The sequence below is a fragment of the Salvelinus namaycush genome, chromosome 26 (genome assembly GCF_016432855.1).
Source record: "Salvelinus namaycush isolate Seneca chromosome 26, SaNama_1.0, whole genome shotgun sequence".
NCBI classification, from domain to species: domain Eukaryota; kingdom Metazoa; phylum Chordata; class Actinopteri; order Salmoniformes; family Salmonidae; genus Salvelinus; species Salvelinus namaycush.
In genome coordinates, this window is record NC_052332.1 from 32,477,731 (window position 1) to 32,497,449 (window position 19,719).

Below are 19,719 nucleotides of genomic sequence, written 5' to 3' on the forward strand. Positions count from 1 at the left end.
TGTCCTGCATTAGTGAGGTCCAACAAAAATACTTTTACAGTAGCTTAATATGAAACAAACAGGTCAACATGGTCTCTGGTGATGATTATCGAGGGGAGGTGGCAAGGAAAGAACATGTGCGGCAGAAGACAACTGATTGAGGTTCATACACGTAACGGATAGCCAGACGTTGACTGTGTCTGCAAAACCATCAAGTTGACCTTTGACTCTTTTGGCTCTTGAAGAAGTGATTTAAATGACCTCTTTTCAGATGACAAGGAAATGTTCGTCCTATCACACGTAGTCTGTGTTGGGTTCAAACACAAATGCAATGTATTAGTCCATCTAGCTCTGTTAAATAACACTTTTCCCCCCTTTTAACTGGCAATAATCTGACTAGGGCACTATAAACTAATAATTTTCTTGCTTTATGCAATATCCCCCCCTGCTCCTCTGGTTTGTGGCAGTCATGTCGATAACCTGCGTTGTTAACGCAGCCTAGGCAGGACTGCAGTGAGGGCCTCTGGAGAGGCATCTGTTTGCTACTGTTATCAGAATGGGATCACTGTTTGAAACCACACTGGGGCTCCATAGGCAAAGACATATACATGAGAAGTGACAGCTTGAAATGTTCTACTGGTGCTAGATGTAACACCTTCCAGGCTGCCAAACCACTAAATCATAGCTTATTGATATGTGAGTAAACGCTTCAAAAATATAGATATTTACCAAAGTTATCATAGACTGTTTCAAATTGATGAAATACATTAACATGAACATACATGTGAATTTGTCAACTTGTCCATTTCTCTGCATGGGAGTTTATGTATTTTGAGTTTAGTGCCACAGATTAGAGGTCTTCACGGGTCTGGGTGAAACCGATCTACCCGGGTCTGAAATGTGAACTTGTCCCTCGGGTCTGGATCAAGACTCTGGTCTATTTAACTACAGCTGATAGACCCAAGCGGACCTGAATGGACCGACCACGGCTCTACATAGCCTATAGCGTATTTATTTGATGCTAATAAGGTGAATGTATTGACTTATAGAAGGCCTAGCCAACACATATAGACCTATTCGTTAAACAGAAGAGCAACTTGTCTGATTAACAAATATGTTTCTTTTTTTGTCACTTGGGTCCAATCAGGTATGGTCTGGACCCGGACACGTTAGGGTGTGGGTCGGGTCTAGGTCAAGTTGTCCTCGGTCCCATTCGGGTTTGGCTCTGATTTTTCTCAGGTCCCTATTTTTTTTTAATGATCAGGTCTATTCGCGTTGGGTCTGATAAACTTTCTGTAATTGTGAGTAACCAGAATAGATTTTCAACCAGAGACATAATACTGTATGTATGTCTCTGTCTTCAACCAGCAGGCAATCCCAAACATAATTACTACCTCTCAGAGCTCATGATATTGGCCTTGGTATGCATATTATAGTAGCAGGGGTAACCCCCAATAACCATATCAACAACTATTATTACAATAATCGTAATCATTAAGGCTATAAGGCTAATCAAAGTAATGATCCTAATAATCTATCAGATTCTCTATCAGATACAGAGGAACCATACTCTGGAATTCTTGTCTTCACATTGCCAAAACCTCCTCATCCCTCAATGACTTCTAGCGACTACTGGGTGTCAGCTTGATGAACCAAACTACACAATAATCCCCTCCATGTTCAAACATGTTTTTTATTGTATACTGAGTATATCATGTACAATTATAATTAACATGCTGTTTAACTGATTGAACAAACTTTTTTTTGTACTTATATTTGTGGTGTTGTTTTCATATATGGCCTTTTGGGCTTCCAACCTCACCTGTACTGTTGTTTTATCTCTACTGTTTTGTCTTTCACTTGTTTTCTTTGGTGCGAATCAATATAACCTAAAACCTAAAAACCGAATCATATTTTATTAGGCTATAGGCCTGATGCAATGGGTCTACATGTATTATAATACAATAGCAATGTAATAACATTACAATAACAAACGTCACATGTTTTATTATTTGTACCAATAAGAATAAAACATTTGAATGCAGGTCTTAATGGTTTCAAATGAACGCCAACAGTCTGTAAAAAGGTTATTATCCAGTAGCGGAGTAGCTGTCAACAGAAACTCGCCCCTCTAACTAGGAGCCCTGCCATTCATGCTTAAAGGGCCAATAGGATGCTCGCGCGTAAACTGCTACGCTCCTCGTTGGTGGTGGGAGCTGCCAATCCAGTTCTCAGTGGGCTGGCTAATTGAAACTGAATCGGATGGTTCTCATTCTAGCCACCGCACTTGTGAGATAGGTAGTTGCCCGTTGCCGATTATCCGACGTGAGCGACAGTGCATGTGAAACATCAATAGAAAAAAATAGTGATCGAGAAGAAAAAACCCCGCAAAGGGTGAGACAGGAAGAAACTTGAGAAACTATGGCCGTGTCAGCAACTCCGCCGGTGCTTTCCCAAACCTCTACTCTGGAGTCTGGCAGCTTATTTCGCTCCGATCCGCTGTATACAAGCCCGGCCGAGTCCCCGAGACTGACAAACAGCATGATCAACTCTTTCATCAGCGGAGGAGGCGGTGGAAATGGAAACGGCACAAGCGGCAATAACGAGTGCAAAATGGTTGAGGTGCACGGGGTCAGGGTCGCCTCGTTCAACGTGGACGGTCAAGAACTCATCTGCCTGCCGCAGGTCTTCGACCTCTTCCTGAAACATCTGGTCGGAGGGCTGCACACCGTCTACACCAAGCTGAAGCGGCTGGATATATGCCCGGTCGTGTGCACGGTGGAACAGGTCCGAGTTCTGCGCGGGCTTGGGGCTATTCAGCCCGGGGTGAATCGCTGCAAACTCATCACCCGCAAGGACTTCGAAGCGCTGTACAACGACTGCACCAATGCTAGGTTAGTTGTTTCCTTCTTATCATGTTTCATATGCATCTCCACTGCGATACCCCAAAAGCAGAGCAGAGGGGGGCAATGAACTAAACGTTTTCAACCAACTTTTTCTGTAGATGTACCAAGTGAGGTTAATCAAAAATGTGTAGCAAACGCTGCATTCGGCTACACTGTGTCTTTCAGTTACCAGTGCTGAAATAAATAATACAAGCACGAGCAAAATGATGCTTAGGCTATTATATTAAGAATAAACATTAAAGCATTGTGGACAGTTAGTTCAATCATTGACAAGTTCTGTACCCTTCACTCTCTCTGTCTCTCTTGAACACACACGCACTAGTTCTATCTAAATAGAGGCTACAATTGTTCCATATCCATTTTATAGACAGCAATGTATGAGGGAAGTCGTTGAGTTATTCATAACTTAAGCAATCCCCCCTATAGCTGCAGCTCGTTGTTTCATCGTGTATCAAAGCTCTAGATCGTTTTCCCACATACTTACAATATGTTGGCATTGAGGAAAATAACTTTTAATTATATAACCCCTTTTCTCACTTTGACGTTCACCTTATTGACCTTCAATGTGGTGCAACATACTTTTCCTATAAAGCCTAATTAATATTCAGATCACAACAATATCATAAACATGACAACAGTAAGCTTACTGCTTGACTGTTCATTTCGAATATTTATTAGGACTTTCACTAAGAAGAATTGTGTTCTTGTGGTTTGTTATTGAAGCACGTCTCACTATGAACCATTATGCCATTCCGGCGTCATTCAGGAGCAATAGAGCAGGTTGTGGTAGATGGAGTTTAAATTCCTTCATTTAAGTTCCTCAAGTCCACCTGAGTGTAATTTCATATAAATCCCATAAATCTAGATCATTGTAATGAGCAGGCAAACATGTAAGTCCACCTCTCTTTTGCTAAAGGACCAAATTAAACAGACCGTTGTGTCTCTGTATATAATCCATTAGATTCTACCAGTGAGAAAATATAATTAAAAGTAAGGATGAGAAAAGTTTTAGATGTGGATTTCACTTAATAAGGCTACATTTGTGGGCATTATTTCTGTCACTGAATAATTCCGTGCCAGTTAAAGCAGGACAAACCACGTTAAAAAATATAGATTTTTCTTACTAATGCCACTGGGCACAGGCTTCAATTCAACGTCTATTCCACATTGGTTCAACATAATTTCATTAAAATTACGTGGAAACAACGTTGATTCAACCAGTGTGTGCCCAGTGGGATCTTTCCTCTCCCTTTCCCCTCGAATTGATCTTCAACCCGTGCACCGTGCTGGCTGTGCGCTGCAGATGTTGCTTGTGTGTTTAATAAATCAATGAGACAGTTGTGAATGAATCACCTCGGATGGATTCTCTGCTCGGTTTGATGTCCAGATGTTATTCTTAGCTTGTTATCATGACAGATGCATTAGTGTTCCCATACAATGTCAGCTGAGGAAAATAACTCTTAACAGACCAGTGCCCTCTTTTCCCAAGAGCTTTAGCATTCCCGAACCTCAACGGTTTTTCCCCTCATTGTCTCGTTGTACATAATTGCAACTTTTATTCTCCAGCAGCTCCCCCGGCTACTTCGACAATAAGCCATGCTGATCATTCGCCACAAAAGAGGAGGCTGGTAATTCAATACAAAGACAGGATTTTCACATGTGAAAATAAACATAACAAAAAGTTACCTTGAATAGATGCTGGACCCACGAATGCGCATCTGGGTTGCTGTTATATCATGTAGATTAAGACAAGGCATGGATGATGATTATACATTGGCATTTAATCAATAGATATGTAATGATGATGATGATGATTGTAATAATAGTTGTGAAACCGAAAGAGAAATCTATTTGTAGAAAAGTTTTCATTTTGTGTGTCCCGCTGTCACAACACACACACTGAAGTTATTCGCTCCGAAAATCACAGCATATAAGACCTTTTAACACATTTGATTTTTTGACCACATAATTTAATTTCGTCTTAATTAATTATGCGTCAAAAAAAATTAAGTACTTTATGCTAAACTTTTTGTCTTTATTTTGCAATTTGCCAACATCAAAAAATTTTCATATGACATCTTGACCATCTATTTGAAATCAAATACCTTTCCATTTCTGACCCATTAACGGATCAAGCATGTGTTTTCAAACTGAGTCTGATATATTTTGATAGGATTGGTGTATTGATTACAGATAAAGTGGACAATTGTGCCGTAGGAGTAAGCGTAAGGCTTATTTTGACCGCTATTTTTTATTTTATTTTAGTTAACTTTCATTATAAGACATTTCAAAGGTTTCAGTATTCAGTCTTTCACTTTATACAGCGTTCAAGTGAACTACATCAATATTTGCAAAAAAAGTTGAAATATTTTAAAACTTCTGTCTTACCCATACCTGATATAATATTCAATTAAACATCCGGCTGTCAGAAAGGGGTTCAAGATTATTGTATCTCTCGGTGGTGAGTTTGGTGTGTGAATGACAAGGGAGCGCATGGAGAGGATACAACAATGCATTAAATGTCCTCAACACGAGCTAGACTACTCTTGTGACACACACACACTTTCAATTGGAGATAATCTGCTTTGGGGTTATGTTTGGAGAGGAATATAGATGATATTTTACACAGCGATCACTGAGAGAGAGGGTGAAGCAGAGGCATGGTGGGAGAGAGAGGCAGGCAGGAATATAGATGATATTTTACACAGCGATCACTGAGAGAGAGGGTGAAGCAGAGGCATGGTGGGAGAGAGAGGCAGGCAGGAATATAGATGATATTTTACACAGCGATCACTGAGAGAGAGGGTGAAGCAGAGGCATGGTGGGAGAGAGAGGCAGGCAGGAATATAGATGATATTTTACACAGCGATCACTGAGAGAGAGGGTGAAGCAGAGGCATGGTGGGAGAGAGAGGCAGGCAGGAATATAGATGATATTTTACACAGCGATCACTGAGAGAGAGGGTGAAGCAGAGGCATGGTGGGAGAGAGAGGCAGGCAGGAATATAGATGATATTTTACACAGCGATCACTGAGAGAGAGGGTGAAGCAGAGGCATGGTGGGAGAGAGAGGCAGGCAGGAATATAGATGATATTTTACACAGCGATCACTGAGAGAGAGGGTGAAGCAGAGGCATGGTGGGAGAGAGAAGCAGGCAGGAATATAGATGATATTTTACACAGCGATCACTGAGAGAGAGGGTGAAGCAGAGGCATGGTGGGAGAGAGAGGCAGGCAGGAATATAGATGATATTTTACACAGCGATCACTGAGAGAGAGGGTGAAGCAGAGGCATGGTGGGAGAGAGAGGCAGGCAGGAATATGTTAGTATTTCATGTCCAGATGGTCAGTTTGGGCAAGATTCGGTCATTAACCTTTTAGCATCCCTCTCCTCGACTTTACAATCCCTGGATCTATTATTACGTTTGACTTTGATCTGTTGCACTTGTCAAATGTACCCTACGAGAGAGAGATTCTATATTTGTATTAGAAGTGAACTGGTTACTATAATACTTCATTCACTGCAATGTTGAAGGTTATAGTGTAGGCTATGTGCTGCTCACTTCACAAAGATTGCAGCCACTGATGGGTAATGTTATTGCCTGAGTAATACAGTATGGGTGGCAAGAGATTTGAATTTGCACCTCGGCCTCCGTTCTTTACAGCTCACCTGCCTGCGCGCGCCCATCTGAGCGCTGTTTTTATAGTCAGATTTAAACATCATCCACCATCCCATCACCAGATGGTTGTAACTAATGAGTGAACAGGCCTATCCCTCCTCCTCCTGCCCCCCCCCTTTTTATTTGGCGAAGGGACGGGAGAGAATGAAAGCGAGGGAAAGAAAACGTGTGGATATCCCTTCATGGACGCAGTGCATATCTCTCAGTAGACGCAGGAAGCCTGTAAACTGGAATAGGGGATAGAGTCATCAGGAAATCTAAACATCTCGACAAAACCTTTAGCACTGACACGGACAATTTGAAAACGGGAAAATGTCCAAATCAGCAAACATAGGCGGCACTTAGGGCTCCTTTTATGATATCTCAGCTCGCGATTGATCTCCATGTTTTTATTGCATTCATTATTTATTAAAAATAATTTGCAAGCTAAACATAACGCTAACCTAGTTTGCACTGGGGGACTGCACTTAGGAAATGTAATGGAAATTACATTAGAGATGAACATCTGTGCTGTTTTTCCACTCTCCTCGTGTTTCTTCCCTCAAAGGTGTATTGGATTAACCATTTAACCATTCACCGAATGCAGATGACCATGACAGACAAAACATTGCTGCTGACTCGAGAGACCAGAGAGGTCTTGGAGATAGCTTGTCGAGGAGATCAGTGAGGCCTTTAAACATTAGTCTTCTAAACGAGATGTAACAGGTTCCTTGAGGCTCAGTGAGTCATAACCCACATCACTCCTAATCAGACATTTTGGTTAGAAATCAATGAAAATTGAACTTAATCATAATTAATGATAACCTTGTGAGTTTTTAAAAAGCCAAACGGAATAAGCTTCTTCTTTCCTTATTTTAAGTCATTCATCTATAAAGGCTTGCTTTAATTCCCCAGGATGCCCGGATAAAAATCACAGCAGCACATTTTAACACCAGGTTTCCTAAAAAAAAATCTCCAGATTTTCTGCTTGATTATAATCTGTGGCTAAATGTGAGGTTATGGAAATGTTTTGTCAGATCTATGGTGGATGGGTACATTGGCCAAACCACTGTCCTTTCCTTTGCTTGTGTTTGTGTGGTGAATCAGTACATGATCCCTTGTCCTGTGGCCTCCACAGAGTGTCCCATACTGTATGTTGATAGAGAATACCCCAGTGATGTCTGGGTGAAATCAGAGACACATGGAATTGCTGACTGAAGTACAGTATCTGCTCCAGAAACAGGTTCATGTTTTGCTGTGTGTGTGTGTATAGAGGTGCCGTTGGTTGTCAGTGTGTGTTGGCCAGTCTAACTGGTCCATATGGACAGCTCTCTGCCTGTAGCCTAGCCCTGGGCAGCGATACACCCGGTTGAGCACGCCACCCAAGACACACCCCTGTCTCCTCTAATCTCCTCAATCAGCAGGGAGCGTGTCACTCTGTCTAGAACCACCACTGCTCCTTAATGTCAACCATAAATTATACACTGGCTTCTGCTTCAGCTTGATTTTATTACATATCTGCTCCCACTGCCCTTTACTACTTTAAATAATAAATTAACCCCACTTGATGTGAAGAGTTGCACCAAGCACTGTCAAAGCTCTGGAGAGATGAGCCTCATTAAATAGTGAAGTGCTTTTTGTTTTTCTGTTTAGATGGCATTTAAGCATGGCATGTGCATGGCCCTCTGTGCATGGCCCTCTGTGCATGGCCCTCTGTGCATGGCCCTCTGTGCATGGCCCTCTGTGCATGGCTCTCTCCTGCTCATGCATGTGTCTCTGTGTGTTCATGGTTGTTTTTCATTTTTTGTGTGTTTCATGGTTGTCGTTCCATGTCATGACGCCCACCATCTCAGATGGTTCTGAAATCGTTTATGTAGTTAGAAACAGGTAAAATTGCCATTCCTGAAACATTATTTTGTTGAAATGTAATTTGATCTGAAAGAAAATAAGCTAATTGATTGTACCCAAATTGACCATTTTAATTTATAGGATTCAGATAATATTCAATAAAAATAGTAACCAACATCCGATTTGGACCAAACGTCTTCCCACCAATGAGTAAGACATGAGGAATCCCCCCAAAAATGTCAAACGCCACCCACAGATCCCCCACACCCCATGCCATTCCAACCCCAACTACCAGTATACAGTATCAGTTCTCTATGTTTGACAAGTAGTATGAAGCTGTGGCTTGGAGTATTGCTTCTCCATACTATGTCATATATACCCAGTGAATCTGTTGATAGTTTTTTCCTCTGTTTAGAGAAATGAGTCATTGAAGTATCTTGCATTATTTACCATAAAGTGGTGTGAAAGTACCAGATTCTGACCACTAGATGCTAATGTTCCTGCTATACCGCCACACTCTTTTTTCGATTTTGCTGGTCTCTTGTGTTTATTAAATAGATCACAACTGTAATGCCCGGGGTGTAGTGGAGGAAGGAGTCAGACGCAGGAGACAGAGAGTTCAGAGTAGCGTTCTAATTTAATACCACAAACAGGTGAACACGACGCCACTCTAAAATGAATGCTCCACCTCATAAACGAGAACACGAAATACCATGAGACAACGTACACGAACCGTGACACACAAGCATGTACAACCTGTACACAAAACAATCCCGCACACCCAGCAGGCCGGGCTGCTGGGTAATAAAGCCCCATTAATCACCCTAACCACAAACAGGTGTAACCACTAAACAAAAAAGGAGGGGGAGGAAAAGTCAGTAGCAGCTAGTAGGCCGGTGACGACGACCGCCGAGCGCCACCCGAACAGGAAGGGGAGCCACCTTCGGTAGGAGTCGTTACAACAACATTCCCTTTGCAACTTTGGGTAGAAAACCAATAGATTTGGCTCGTGATGAAAATACATTGTGTGGTCGTCTTCACAAATGAGACCAGTCCTCCATGAAAGCAATTCAATTTGTCCTTCTTTTAAGCTTAATCTGTGTCCAAGAAATGGACCCCTTGTGGGTGGATTATTCCCTTCAAAAAAGGTCTGGATTAGTTACTGTTAGACTATTCCTGGTGAACAAGCAAACCATTTGTCTACAGCAGTTCTATTGGTTTCAATGTTATGGTCTCTAATGGTCTTCAATGGTATAAGTCCCAAACACACACTATATACACTGAGTGTACCAAATATTAGGAACACCTTCTTTTGCAAAGGTAATGGTATTGGGTTCTATAAGGGTTGTCACAACATTTTTGTCCCTAGCTAGCCCATTTCTCCATCAAGTTTTGGGCTTGTAGGAAAAGTCTTCATATTGGAATTGCACCGTAGGGATTGCCCTCTCAGAGAGCTGCCACTTGTTGGACTTTTCAAGGAGAGTTGGGCTGAAGCATTAGCTTGCTAAGAGACAAACTGAATTGCTTTCATGGAGGATTGGCTTTAGTTATGAGGATGACCACATAGTTTATATTCATAATGAAAGGAAAGGGGAAAGGGAGATACCTAGTCAGTTGTACAACTGAATGCCTTCAACTGAAATGTGTCTTCTGCATTTAACCCAACTCCTCTGAATCAGAGAGGTGTGGGGGGGTTGCCATAATCGACATCCACGTCTTCGGCGCCCGGGGAACAGTGGGTTAACTGCCTTGCTCAGGGGCAGAGCGACAGATTTTTACCTTGTCAGCTCAGGGATTCGATCCAGCAATGAGCCAAATCTATTGGTTTTCTACCCAAAGTTGCAAAGGAAATGCTGTGATCTATTTAGTAAACAAAATACACCATTAAAATGGATAAAAGAGTGTGGCTTTATGGTAAATAATGCAAGCAAATTTCTCTGAACGTGGAAAAATACATCTCCAGATTCACAGTGAATAGCCACAGGTTCATACTACTTGTCAAACATAGAGAACTGATACTCTATACTGGTTGTTAGGGTGGGATTGACATGGGGATCCGTGGGTGGCTTTTGAAACAAAATTGGGGATTCGTTGTGTCTTACTTTTTGGTAGGAAGTAGTTTGGTCAAAATCGGATGTTGCGCACTATGTTTATTGAATATTATTTGAATTCTATCAATTCAAATTGCGAATCAATAAGCTTAATTTCTTAGAGATCAAATTATGTTTAAACAATTTTTTCCTCAGGAATAATAATCGTATCTGTTACTACCTACATCAATGATTTCAGAACAATCTGCGATGGTGTCAGTCAGCTGCCCGGTGCAGGCTGCGGTGGTGTCAGCCAGCTGCGGTGGTGTCAGCCAGCTGCCCGGTGCAGGCTGCGGTGGTGTCAGCCAGCTGCGGTGGTGTCAGCCAGCTGCCCGGTGCAGGCTGCGGTGGTGTCAGCCAGCTGCCCGGTGAAGGCTGCGGTGGTGTCAGCCAGCTGCCCGGTGCAAGCTGCGGTGGTGTCAGCCAGCTGCCCGGTGCAGGCTGCGGTGGTGTCAGCCAGCTGCCCGGTGCAGGCTGCGGTGGTGTCAGCCAGCTGCCCGGTGCAGGCTGCGGTGGTGTCAGCCAGCTGCCCGGTGCAGGCTGCGGTGGTGTCAGTCAGCTGCCCGGTGCAGGCTGCGGTGGTGTCAGTCAGCTGCCCGGTGCAGGCTGCGGTGGTGTCAGCCAGCTGCCCGGTGCAGGCTGCGGTGGTGTCAGCCAGCTGCCCGGTGCAGGCTGCTGTGGTGTCAGTCAGCTGTACTGTGCCTAATGAACCTACTGTTACAGCAGCACACACACATTAGTCCAGATGAGAGGTCAAATGGATTCACTGTGTAATGGTTTGGCTGCTAGGCTTCCTTGTAGTCCCCTATTTGACTAATGTACAGTAATCGTAATACTTAAATTATTCAGTTTAAAATATAAGTTGTGTCTGTGAAGCTTAAACTTTCTGGCACCCATTTTAATTAGTATATTTTTTTAAGGTAATTAAAGGAATTAAAGAAATATGATCATTATTTTTGGGTAATAAATGTTATCATTAAATAACTATGATCATTATTATTGGGTAATAAATGTAATCATTAAATAACTATGATCATTATTGTTGGGTAATACATGTAATCATTAAATAACGATGATCATTATTATTGGGTAATAAATGTAATCATTAAATAACTATGATCATTATTATTGGGTAATAAATGTAATCATTAAATAACTATGATCATTATTATTGGGTAATAAATGTAATCATTAAATAACTATGATAATTATTATTGGGTAATACATGTAATCATTAAAGAAATATGATCATTATTATTGGGTAAATTGAGAAAATTATTTAGTCTGACTTTCCCCCATTTCCTTAAATTACTTTTCTGTGGAAATCCTAACATCCCGACCTTTCCCCATGTGAGATTTATAGCACTCCATTGTAAAAGCAAAGGTTGAAATACTTAGCTATTTTTATGACTGGGGTTAGCTTGCCCCTAGACGTGTGTGTGTGTGTGTGTGTGTGTGTGTGTGTGTGTGTGTGTGTGTGTGTGTGTGTGTGTGTGTGTGTGTGTGTGTGTGTGTGTGTGTGTGTGTGTGTGTGTGTGTGTGTGTGTGTGTGTGTTTATGTGTCGTGTGTTTATGTGTCGTGTGTCTGAGAGAACACTTCAAAGTTTTATAAAACAACCTGTGGCCATACAATATGTCATGAATGTTGTGGAGGGCCTGTTCCAAGCCACAGCCCTGTAATAACTAGTCCCATACATAACCAATGAATTGGAGGCAAAGCAAAGAAATGTGGTCAATTAGGGTTTGGAAATTTGCTTCTATGGACTCCATGGACCTCGAGCACATTTATTCCAGAAGTAGTAAAGTGTCATAATCATGAGCTGTCACTCATAATATTTTTTCTCCCACTTCATTGTTCATGAGTTTCATAGTTTAAAAAAATGACTGTAATATGTCCTATGTAGTTAATCATTTTACACAGTAAATAGAGTGTGAATGTGTGGAAGTGAACTGAGCCTGAGCCTTTGGACGATGGAGAGCAGAGAGCGTCTGCATGTGTGAGGACTTGATGATAGATGCATGTGATAGATATGTGATAGATATGTGAGAGATATGTGAGCGATATGTGATAGATATGTGAGAAATATGTGATAGATATGTGAGAGATATGTGATAGATATGGGAGAGATATGTGATAGATATGTGAGAGATATGTGATAGATATGTGAGCGATATGTGAGAGATATGTGAGAGATATGTCTTTTGACCTATGTGTTTATGTGTGTATGTTTGTAATTTCGATGTGTTAACGTGTGTGGTTTATTTATTTTATTTAACCTTTATTTAACCTTTATTTAACTAGGCAAGTCAGTTAAGAACAAATTCTTATATACAATGACGGCCTACAAGATGTTTATGTTGTGTGCGGCGTATGTTACGGGAGGGGTGGGGGTGAATGTGACAGATGGAAGAGGCCTGTCGTCTCTCGCTGGGGTAGAAATTACATCCACCGTCGCTTCGTGATGTAGGAGACCAGACAAAACCAGAGTCACTGGTGTCATCTTTACTTTGGGAAGATCTTCTTCCGGGGCTTAATGACACATCTGCAGCGGGGCTATATTTATTACAGTCATGTAGAGTAAAATGGATTGTCTCCTAACATTAATTTTGGGTTTGCCTCTAGCAGTGCTTTAACGGAGGACACTAGGCTCCAGGAGTATTGTTTAATCACATTAATATCACTGCCCCCAGGACAACCCAGATAATTGTACAAACGAACATAGAAATATGTATCTCTAACTTTTATGATTGAATTATGCAAATTACTCATCTCCTGCCCTTCCAAGCACTAATCATCTTATTAGGAGTGATGCATTAAATAGTTGTTTTTGGAGGGGGGTATGGGAGAAGCAGGGAGCAGAAAATTGAATGTGACATTAAAATCTACACAGTAGTTTGTACCAGAATAGCTGGTGTTTTCCTCTCTCTCTCTCTCTCTCTCTCTCTCTCTCTCTCTCTCTCTCTCTCTCTCTCTCTCTCTCTCGCTCTCTCTCTCTCTCTCTCTCTCTCTCTCTCTCTCTCTCTCTGTATCTCTCTCTCTCTCTCTCTCTCTCTCTCTCTCTCTCTCTCTCTCTCTCTCTGTATCTCTCTCTCTCTCTCTCTCTCTCTCTCTCTCTCTCTCTCTCTCTCTCTCTCTCTCTCTCTCTCTCTCTCTCTCTCTCTGTCTGTCTCTCTGTCTCTCTCTCTGTCTTTGTCTCTCTGTCTCTCTCTCTGTCTCTCTCTCTCTCTCTCTCTCTCTCTCTCTCACTCTCTCTCTCTCTCTCTCTCTCTCGCTCTCTCTCTCTCTCTCTCTGTATCTCTCTCTCTCTCTCTCTGTATCTCTCTCTCTCTCTCTCTCTCTCTCTCTCTCTCTCTCTCTCTCTCTCTCTCTCTCTCTCTCTCTCTCTGTCTGTCTCTGTCTTTCTCTGTCTTTGTAAGACATTTTACGAGCTTGATACTTAAGACCCTTAATCTTATTTTTTTTGTTGCAGTTTTGATTAATTGTGTTGCTGCTCAGATTATTTGCTTTGACACGGAGCTGTTGGACGTGGTGGTGTGGGCGCAGACAGACATACGCGTGCAGTGCTCTGCTCTTGGAACTCAATGCAGTTGAAGAAATGTGAATTAGCGTCCCAATTACACAGATGAATATTTTATGATGTGTTTAGCAGTGTGTGCTCTTTTTTCCTTCCGTGCTGACTCTGGATGCGAGGAGGCTACAGTAATAAGGCACCCATGCAGACTGAGGACAGGACAGCTCAGAGCCCAAACTCTCTCTCTGTTCCATATAAAAAACAGACCATCCTAAACAAAAGGCCTGTGCCTCCCTCTGTGATCTGTGTTTGTCTCCTGAATCTCTGACATCTGGAGGCAATAACCAAGGGCTCTACCTCCCGTACTGCAGCCTGTACTGCAGCCCCTAGCCTGTACTGTAGCCCATATCCTACTGCAGCCCCTAGCCTACTGTAGACCCTAGCCTACTGTAGCCCCTAGCCTACTGCAACCCCTAGCCTACTGCAGCCCCTAGCCTACTGCAGCTTCTAGCCTACTTCTGGCCCTAGCCTACTGCAACCCATAGCTTACTGCAGCCCATAGCTTACTGCAGCCTGTAGCTTACTGCAGCCCCTAGCCTACTGCAGCGCTCAATGTCACTAGTGATGGCCGGGGTCACCTTAAGAGACTACAGACACCCTGGTTTGATTCCAGGCTGTATCACAACCAGCCGTGATTGGGAGTCCCATAGGGCGGCGCACAATTAGCCCAGTGTCGTCTGGGTTGTAGGCCGTCATTGTAAATAGGAATTTGTTTTTAACTGACTTGCTTACAATAGTTAAATAAAGGTTAAATTAAGGTCAATTTAAAAATGTATAAAAAAGAGCAGCAGCCCTGATCCCCCCTCCCGCAGACACTGTCAGTCTGGCCCTGATCCCCCCTCCCGCAGACACTGTCAGTCTGGCCCTGATCCCCCCTCCCGCAGACACTGTCAGTCTGGCCCTGATCCCCCCCCCACATACACTGTCAGTCTGGCCCTGATCCCCCCCCCCCCCCCCCCCACATACACTGTCAGTCTGGCCCTAATCCCCCCCTCCCACAGACACTGTCAGTCTGGCCCTGATCCCCCCCCCACATACACTGTCAGTCTGGCCCTGATCCCCCCCACATACACTGTCAGTCTGGCCCTGATCCCCCCACATACACTGTCAGTCTGGCCCTAATCCCCCCTCCCACAGACACTGTCAGTCTGGCCCTGATCCCCCCCCACATACACTGTCAGTCTGGCCCTAATCCCCCCCTCCCACAGACACTGTCAGTCTGGCCCTGATCCCCCCCCACATACACTGTCAGTCTGGCCCTGATCCCCACCCCCTTCCCACAGACACTGTCAGTCTGGCCCTGATCCCCCCCTCCCACAGACACTGTCAGTCTGGCCCTGATCCCCACCCCCTTCCCACAGACACTGTCAGTCTGGCCCTGATCCCCCCCTCCCACAGACACTGTCAGTCTGGCCCTGATCCCCCCCCCCCCCCCCTCTCCCACATACACTGTCAGTCTGGCCCTGATCCCCCCCTCCCACAGACACTGTCAGTCTGGCCCTGATCCCCCCCACATACACTGTCAGTCTGGCCCTGATCCCCCCCCCCCCCCCCCCCCCACATACACTGTCAGTCTGGCCCTGATCCCCACCCCCTTCCCACAGACACTGTCAGTCTGGCCCTGATCCCCCCCTCCCACAGATACTGTCAGTCTGGCCCTGATCCCTACCCCCTTCCCACAGACATTGTCAGTCTGGCCCTGATCCCTCCCCCACATACACTGTCAGTCTGGCCCTGATCTCCCCCTCCCACAGACACTGTCAGTCTGGCCCTGATCCTCCCCCCCCCCCCACATACACTGTCAGTCTGGCCCTGATCCCCCCCCCCCCCCCTCTCCCACATACACTGTCAGTCTGGCCCTGATCCCCACCCCCTTCCCACATACACTGTCAGTCTGGCCCTGATCCCCACCCCCTTCCCACAGACACTGTCAGTCTGGCCCTGATCTCTTCCCCCCCCCCCCCCCCCACATACACTGTCAGTCTGGCCCTGATCCCCCCCCCCACCACATACACTGTCAGTCTGGCCCTGATCCCCCCCCCCCTCTCCCCTCTCCCACATACACTGTCAGTCTGGCCCTCCCCCCCCCCCCCCCCACACAGACACTGTCAGTCTGGCCCTGATTCCCCCCCCCCCCCCTCTCCCACATACACTGTCAGTCTGGCCCTGATCCCCCCCTCCCACAGACACTGTCAGTCTGGCCCTGATCCCCCCCACCACATACACTGTCAGTCTGGCCCTAATCCCCCCCCCCCCCCCTCCCACAGACACTGTCAGTCTGGCCCTGATCCCCACCCCCTTCCCACAGACACTGTCAGTCTGGCCCTGATCCCCCCCCCCCACATACACTGTCAGTCTGGCCCTGATCCCCCCCCCCCCACATGTAAGTCGCTCTGGATAAGAGCGTCTGCTAAATGACTTAAATGTAAATGTAATACACTGTCAGTCTGGCCCTGATCCCCCCCCCCCCCCCTCTCCCACATACACTGTCAGTCTGGCCCTGATCCCCACCCCCTTCCCACATACACTGTCAGTCTGGCCCTGATCCCCACCCCCTTCCCACAGACACTGTCAGTCTGGCCCTGATCCCCCCCCCCCCCCACATACACTGTCAGTCTGGCCCTGATCCCCCCCCCCACACACACTGTCAGTCTGGCCCTGATCCCCCCCTCCCACAGACACTGTCAGTCTGGCCCTGATCCCCCCCCCCTCTCCCACATACACTGTCAGTCTGGCCCTGATCCCCCCCTCCCACAGACACTGTCAGTCTGGCCCTGATCCCCACCCCCTTCCCACAGACACTGTCAGTCTGGCCCTGATTCCCCCCCCCCCCCCCTCTCCCACATACACTGTCAGTCTGGCCCTGATCCCCACCCCCTTCCCACATACACTGTCAGTCTGGCCCTGATCCCCACCCCCTTCCCACAGACACTGTCAGTCTGGCCCTGATCCCCCCCTCCCCCCACATACACTGTCAGTCTGGCCCTGATCCCCCCCCCCCACATACACTGTCAGTCTGGCCCTGATTCCCCCCCCCCCCTCTCCCACATACACTGTCAGTCTGGCCCTGATCCCCACCCCCTTCCCACATACACTGTCAGTCTGGCCCTGATCCCCACCCCCTTCCCACAGACACTGTCAGTCTGGCCCTGATCCCCCCCTCCCCCACAGACACTGTCAGTCTGGCCCTGAACCCCACCCCCTTCCCACAGACACTGTCAGTCTGGCCCTGATCCCCCACTCCCACAGACACTGTCAGTCTGGCCCTGATCCCCCCCCCCCCCCCCCCCACATACACTGTCAGTCTGGCCCTGATCCCCACCCCCTTCCCACAGACACTGTCAGTCTGGCCCTGATCCCCCCCCCCACATACACTGTCAGTCTGGCCCTGATCCCCCCCCCCCACATGTAAGTCGCTCTGGATAAGAGCGTCTGCTAAATGACTTAAATGTAAATGTAATACACTGTCAGTCTGGCCCTGATCCCCCCCCCCCCCCCTCTCCCACATACACTGTCAGTCTGGCCCTGATCCCCACCCCCTTCCCACATACACTGTCAGTCTGGCCCTGATCCCCACCCCCTTCCCACAGACACTGTCAGTCTGGCCCTGATCCCCCCCCCCCCCCCACATACACTGTCAGTCTGGCCCTGATCCCCCCCCCCCACATACACTGTCAGTCTGGCCCTGATCCCCCCCTCCCACAGACACTGTCAGTCTGGCCCTGATCCCCCCCCCCCCCCCCCCCCCCCACCACATACACTGTCAGTCTGGCCCTGATCCCCCCCCCCTCTCCCACATACACTGTCAGTCTGGCCCTGATCCCCCCCTCCCACAGACACTGTCAGTCTGGCCCTGATCCCCACCCCCTTCCCACAGACACTGTCAGTCTGGCCCTGATTCCCCCCCCCCCCCCCCCTCTCCCACATACACTGTCAGTCTGGCCCTGATCCCCACCCCCTTCCCACATACACTGTCAGTCTGGCCCTGATCCCCACCCCCTTCCCACAGACACTGTCAGTCTGGCCCTGATCCCCCCCTCCCCCCACATACACTGTCAGTCTGGCCCTGATCCCCCCCTCCCACAGACACTGTCAGTCTGGCCCTGATCCCCCCCTCCCCCCACAGACACTGTCAGTCTGGCCCTGAACCCCACCCCCTTCCCACAGACACTGTCAGTCTGGCCCTGATCCCCCACTCCCACAGACACTGTCAGTCTGGCCCTGATCCCCCCCCCCCCCCCCCCCCCCACATACACTGTCAGTCTGGCCCTGATCCCCACCCCCTTCCCACATACACTGTCAGTCTGGCCCTGATCCCCCTTCCCACAGACACTGTCAGTCTGGCCCTGATCCCCCCCCCCCCCCCCCCTCCCACATACACTGTCAGTCTGGCCCTGATCCCCACCCCCTTCCCACATACACTGTCAGTCTGGCCCTGATCCCCACCCCCTTCCCACAGACACTGTCAGTCTGGCCCTGATCTCTCCCCCCCCCCCCCCCCCCCACATACACTGTCAGTCTGGCCCTGATCCCCCCCTCCCACAGACACTGTCAGTCTGGCCCTGATCCTCCCCCCCCCCCCCCCCCACATACACTGTCAGTCTGGCCCTGATCCCCACCCCCTTCCCACAGACACTGTCAGTCTGGCCCTGATCCCCCCCCCCCTCTCCCACATACACTGTCAGTCTGGCCCTGATCCCCACCCCCTTCCCACATACACTGTCAGTCTGGCCCTGATCCCCACCCCCTTCCCACAGACACTGTCAGTCTGGCCCTGATCCCCCCCTCCCCCCACATACACTGTCAGTCTGGCCCTGATCCCCCCCTCCCACAGACATTGTCAGTCTGGCCCTGATCTCCCCCCCCCCCCCCCCCACATACACTGTCAGTCTGGCCCTGATCCCCCCCCCCCCCCCCCCACATACACTGTCAGTCTGGCCCTGATCCCCCCCTCCCACAGACATTGTCAGTCTGGCCCTGATCTCCCCCCCCCCACATACTCTGTCAGTCTGACCCTGATCCCCACCCCCTTCCCACAGACACTGTCAGTCTGGCCCTGATTCCCCCCCCCCCCCCCTCTCCCACATACACTGTCAGTCTGGCCCTGATCCCCACCCCCTTCCCACATACACTGTCAGTCTGGCCCTGATCCCCACCCCCTTCCCACAGACACTGTCAGTCTGGCCCTGATCCCCCCCTCCCCCCACATACACTGTCAGTCTGGCCCTGATCCCCCCCCCCCACATACACTGTCAGTCTGGCCCTGATTCCCCCCCCCCCCTCTCCCACATACACTGTCAGTCTGGCCCTGATCCCCACCCCCTTCCCACATACACTGTCAGTCTGGCCCTGATCCCCACCCCCTTCCCACAGACACTGTCAGTCTGGCCCTGATCCCCCCCTCCCCCCACAGACACTGTCAGTCTGGCCCTGAACCCCACCCCCTTCCCACAGACACTGTCAGTCTGGCCCTGATCCCCCACTCCCACAGACACTGTCAGTCTGGCCCTGATCCCCCCCCCCCCCCCCCCCACATACACTGTCAGTCTGGCCCTGATCCCCACCCCCTTCCCACAGACACTGTCAGTCTGGCCCTGATCCCCCCCCCCCACATACACTGTCAGTCTGGCCCTGATCCCCCCCCCCCACATGTAAGTCGCTCTGGA

General features: G+C 47.7%; 1 protein-coding gene across 5 annotated transcripts in view; it reads left to right on the forward strand.

Annotated features, from left to right (window-relative positions):
• Positions 1-2,267: 2,267 nt before the first annotated feature.
• LOC120021444 (dachshund homolog 2-like) overlaps positions 2,268-19,719 on the forward strand; it is a 271,141-nt gene continuing 253,689 nt past the window's right edge. For all 5 annotated transcript variants that reach the window (XM_038965213.1, XM_038965214.1, XM_038965215.1 and 2 more), the window contains exon 1: positions 2,268-2,873. In XM_038965213.1, the coding sequence (XP_038821141.1) occupies positions 2,401-2,873 (473 nt within the window). In that variant the 5' untranslated portion in view covers positions 2,268-2,400. The remainder of the gene's footprint in view (positions 2,874-19,719) is intronic.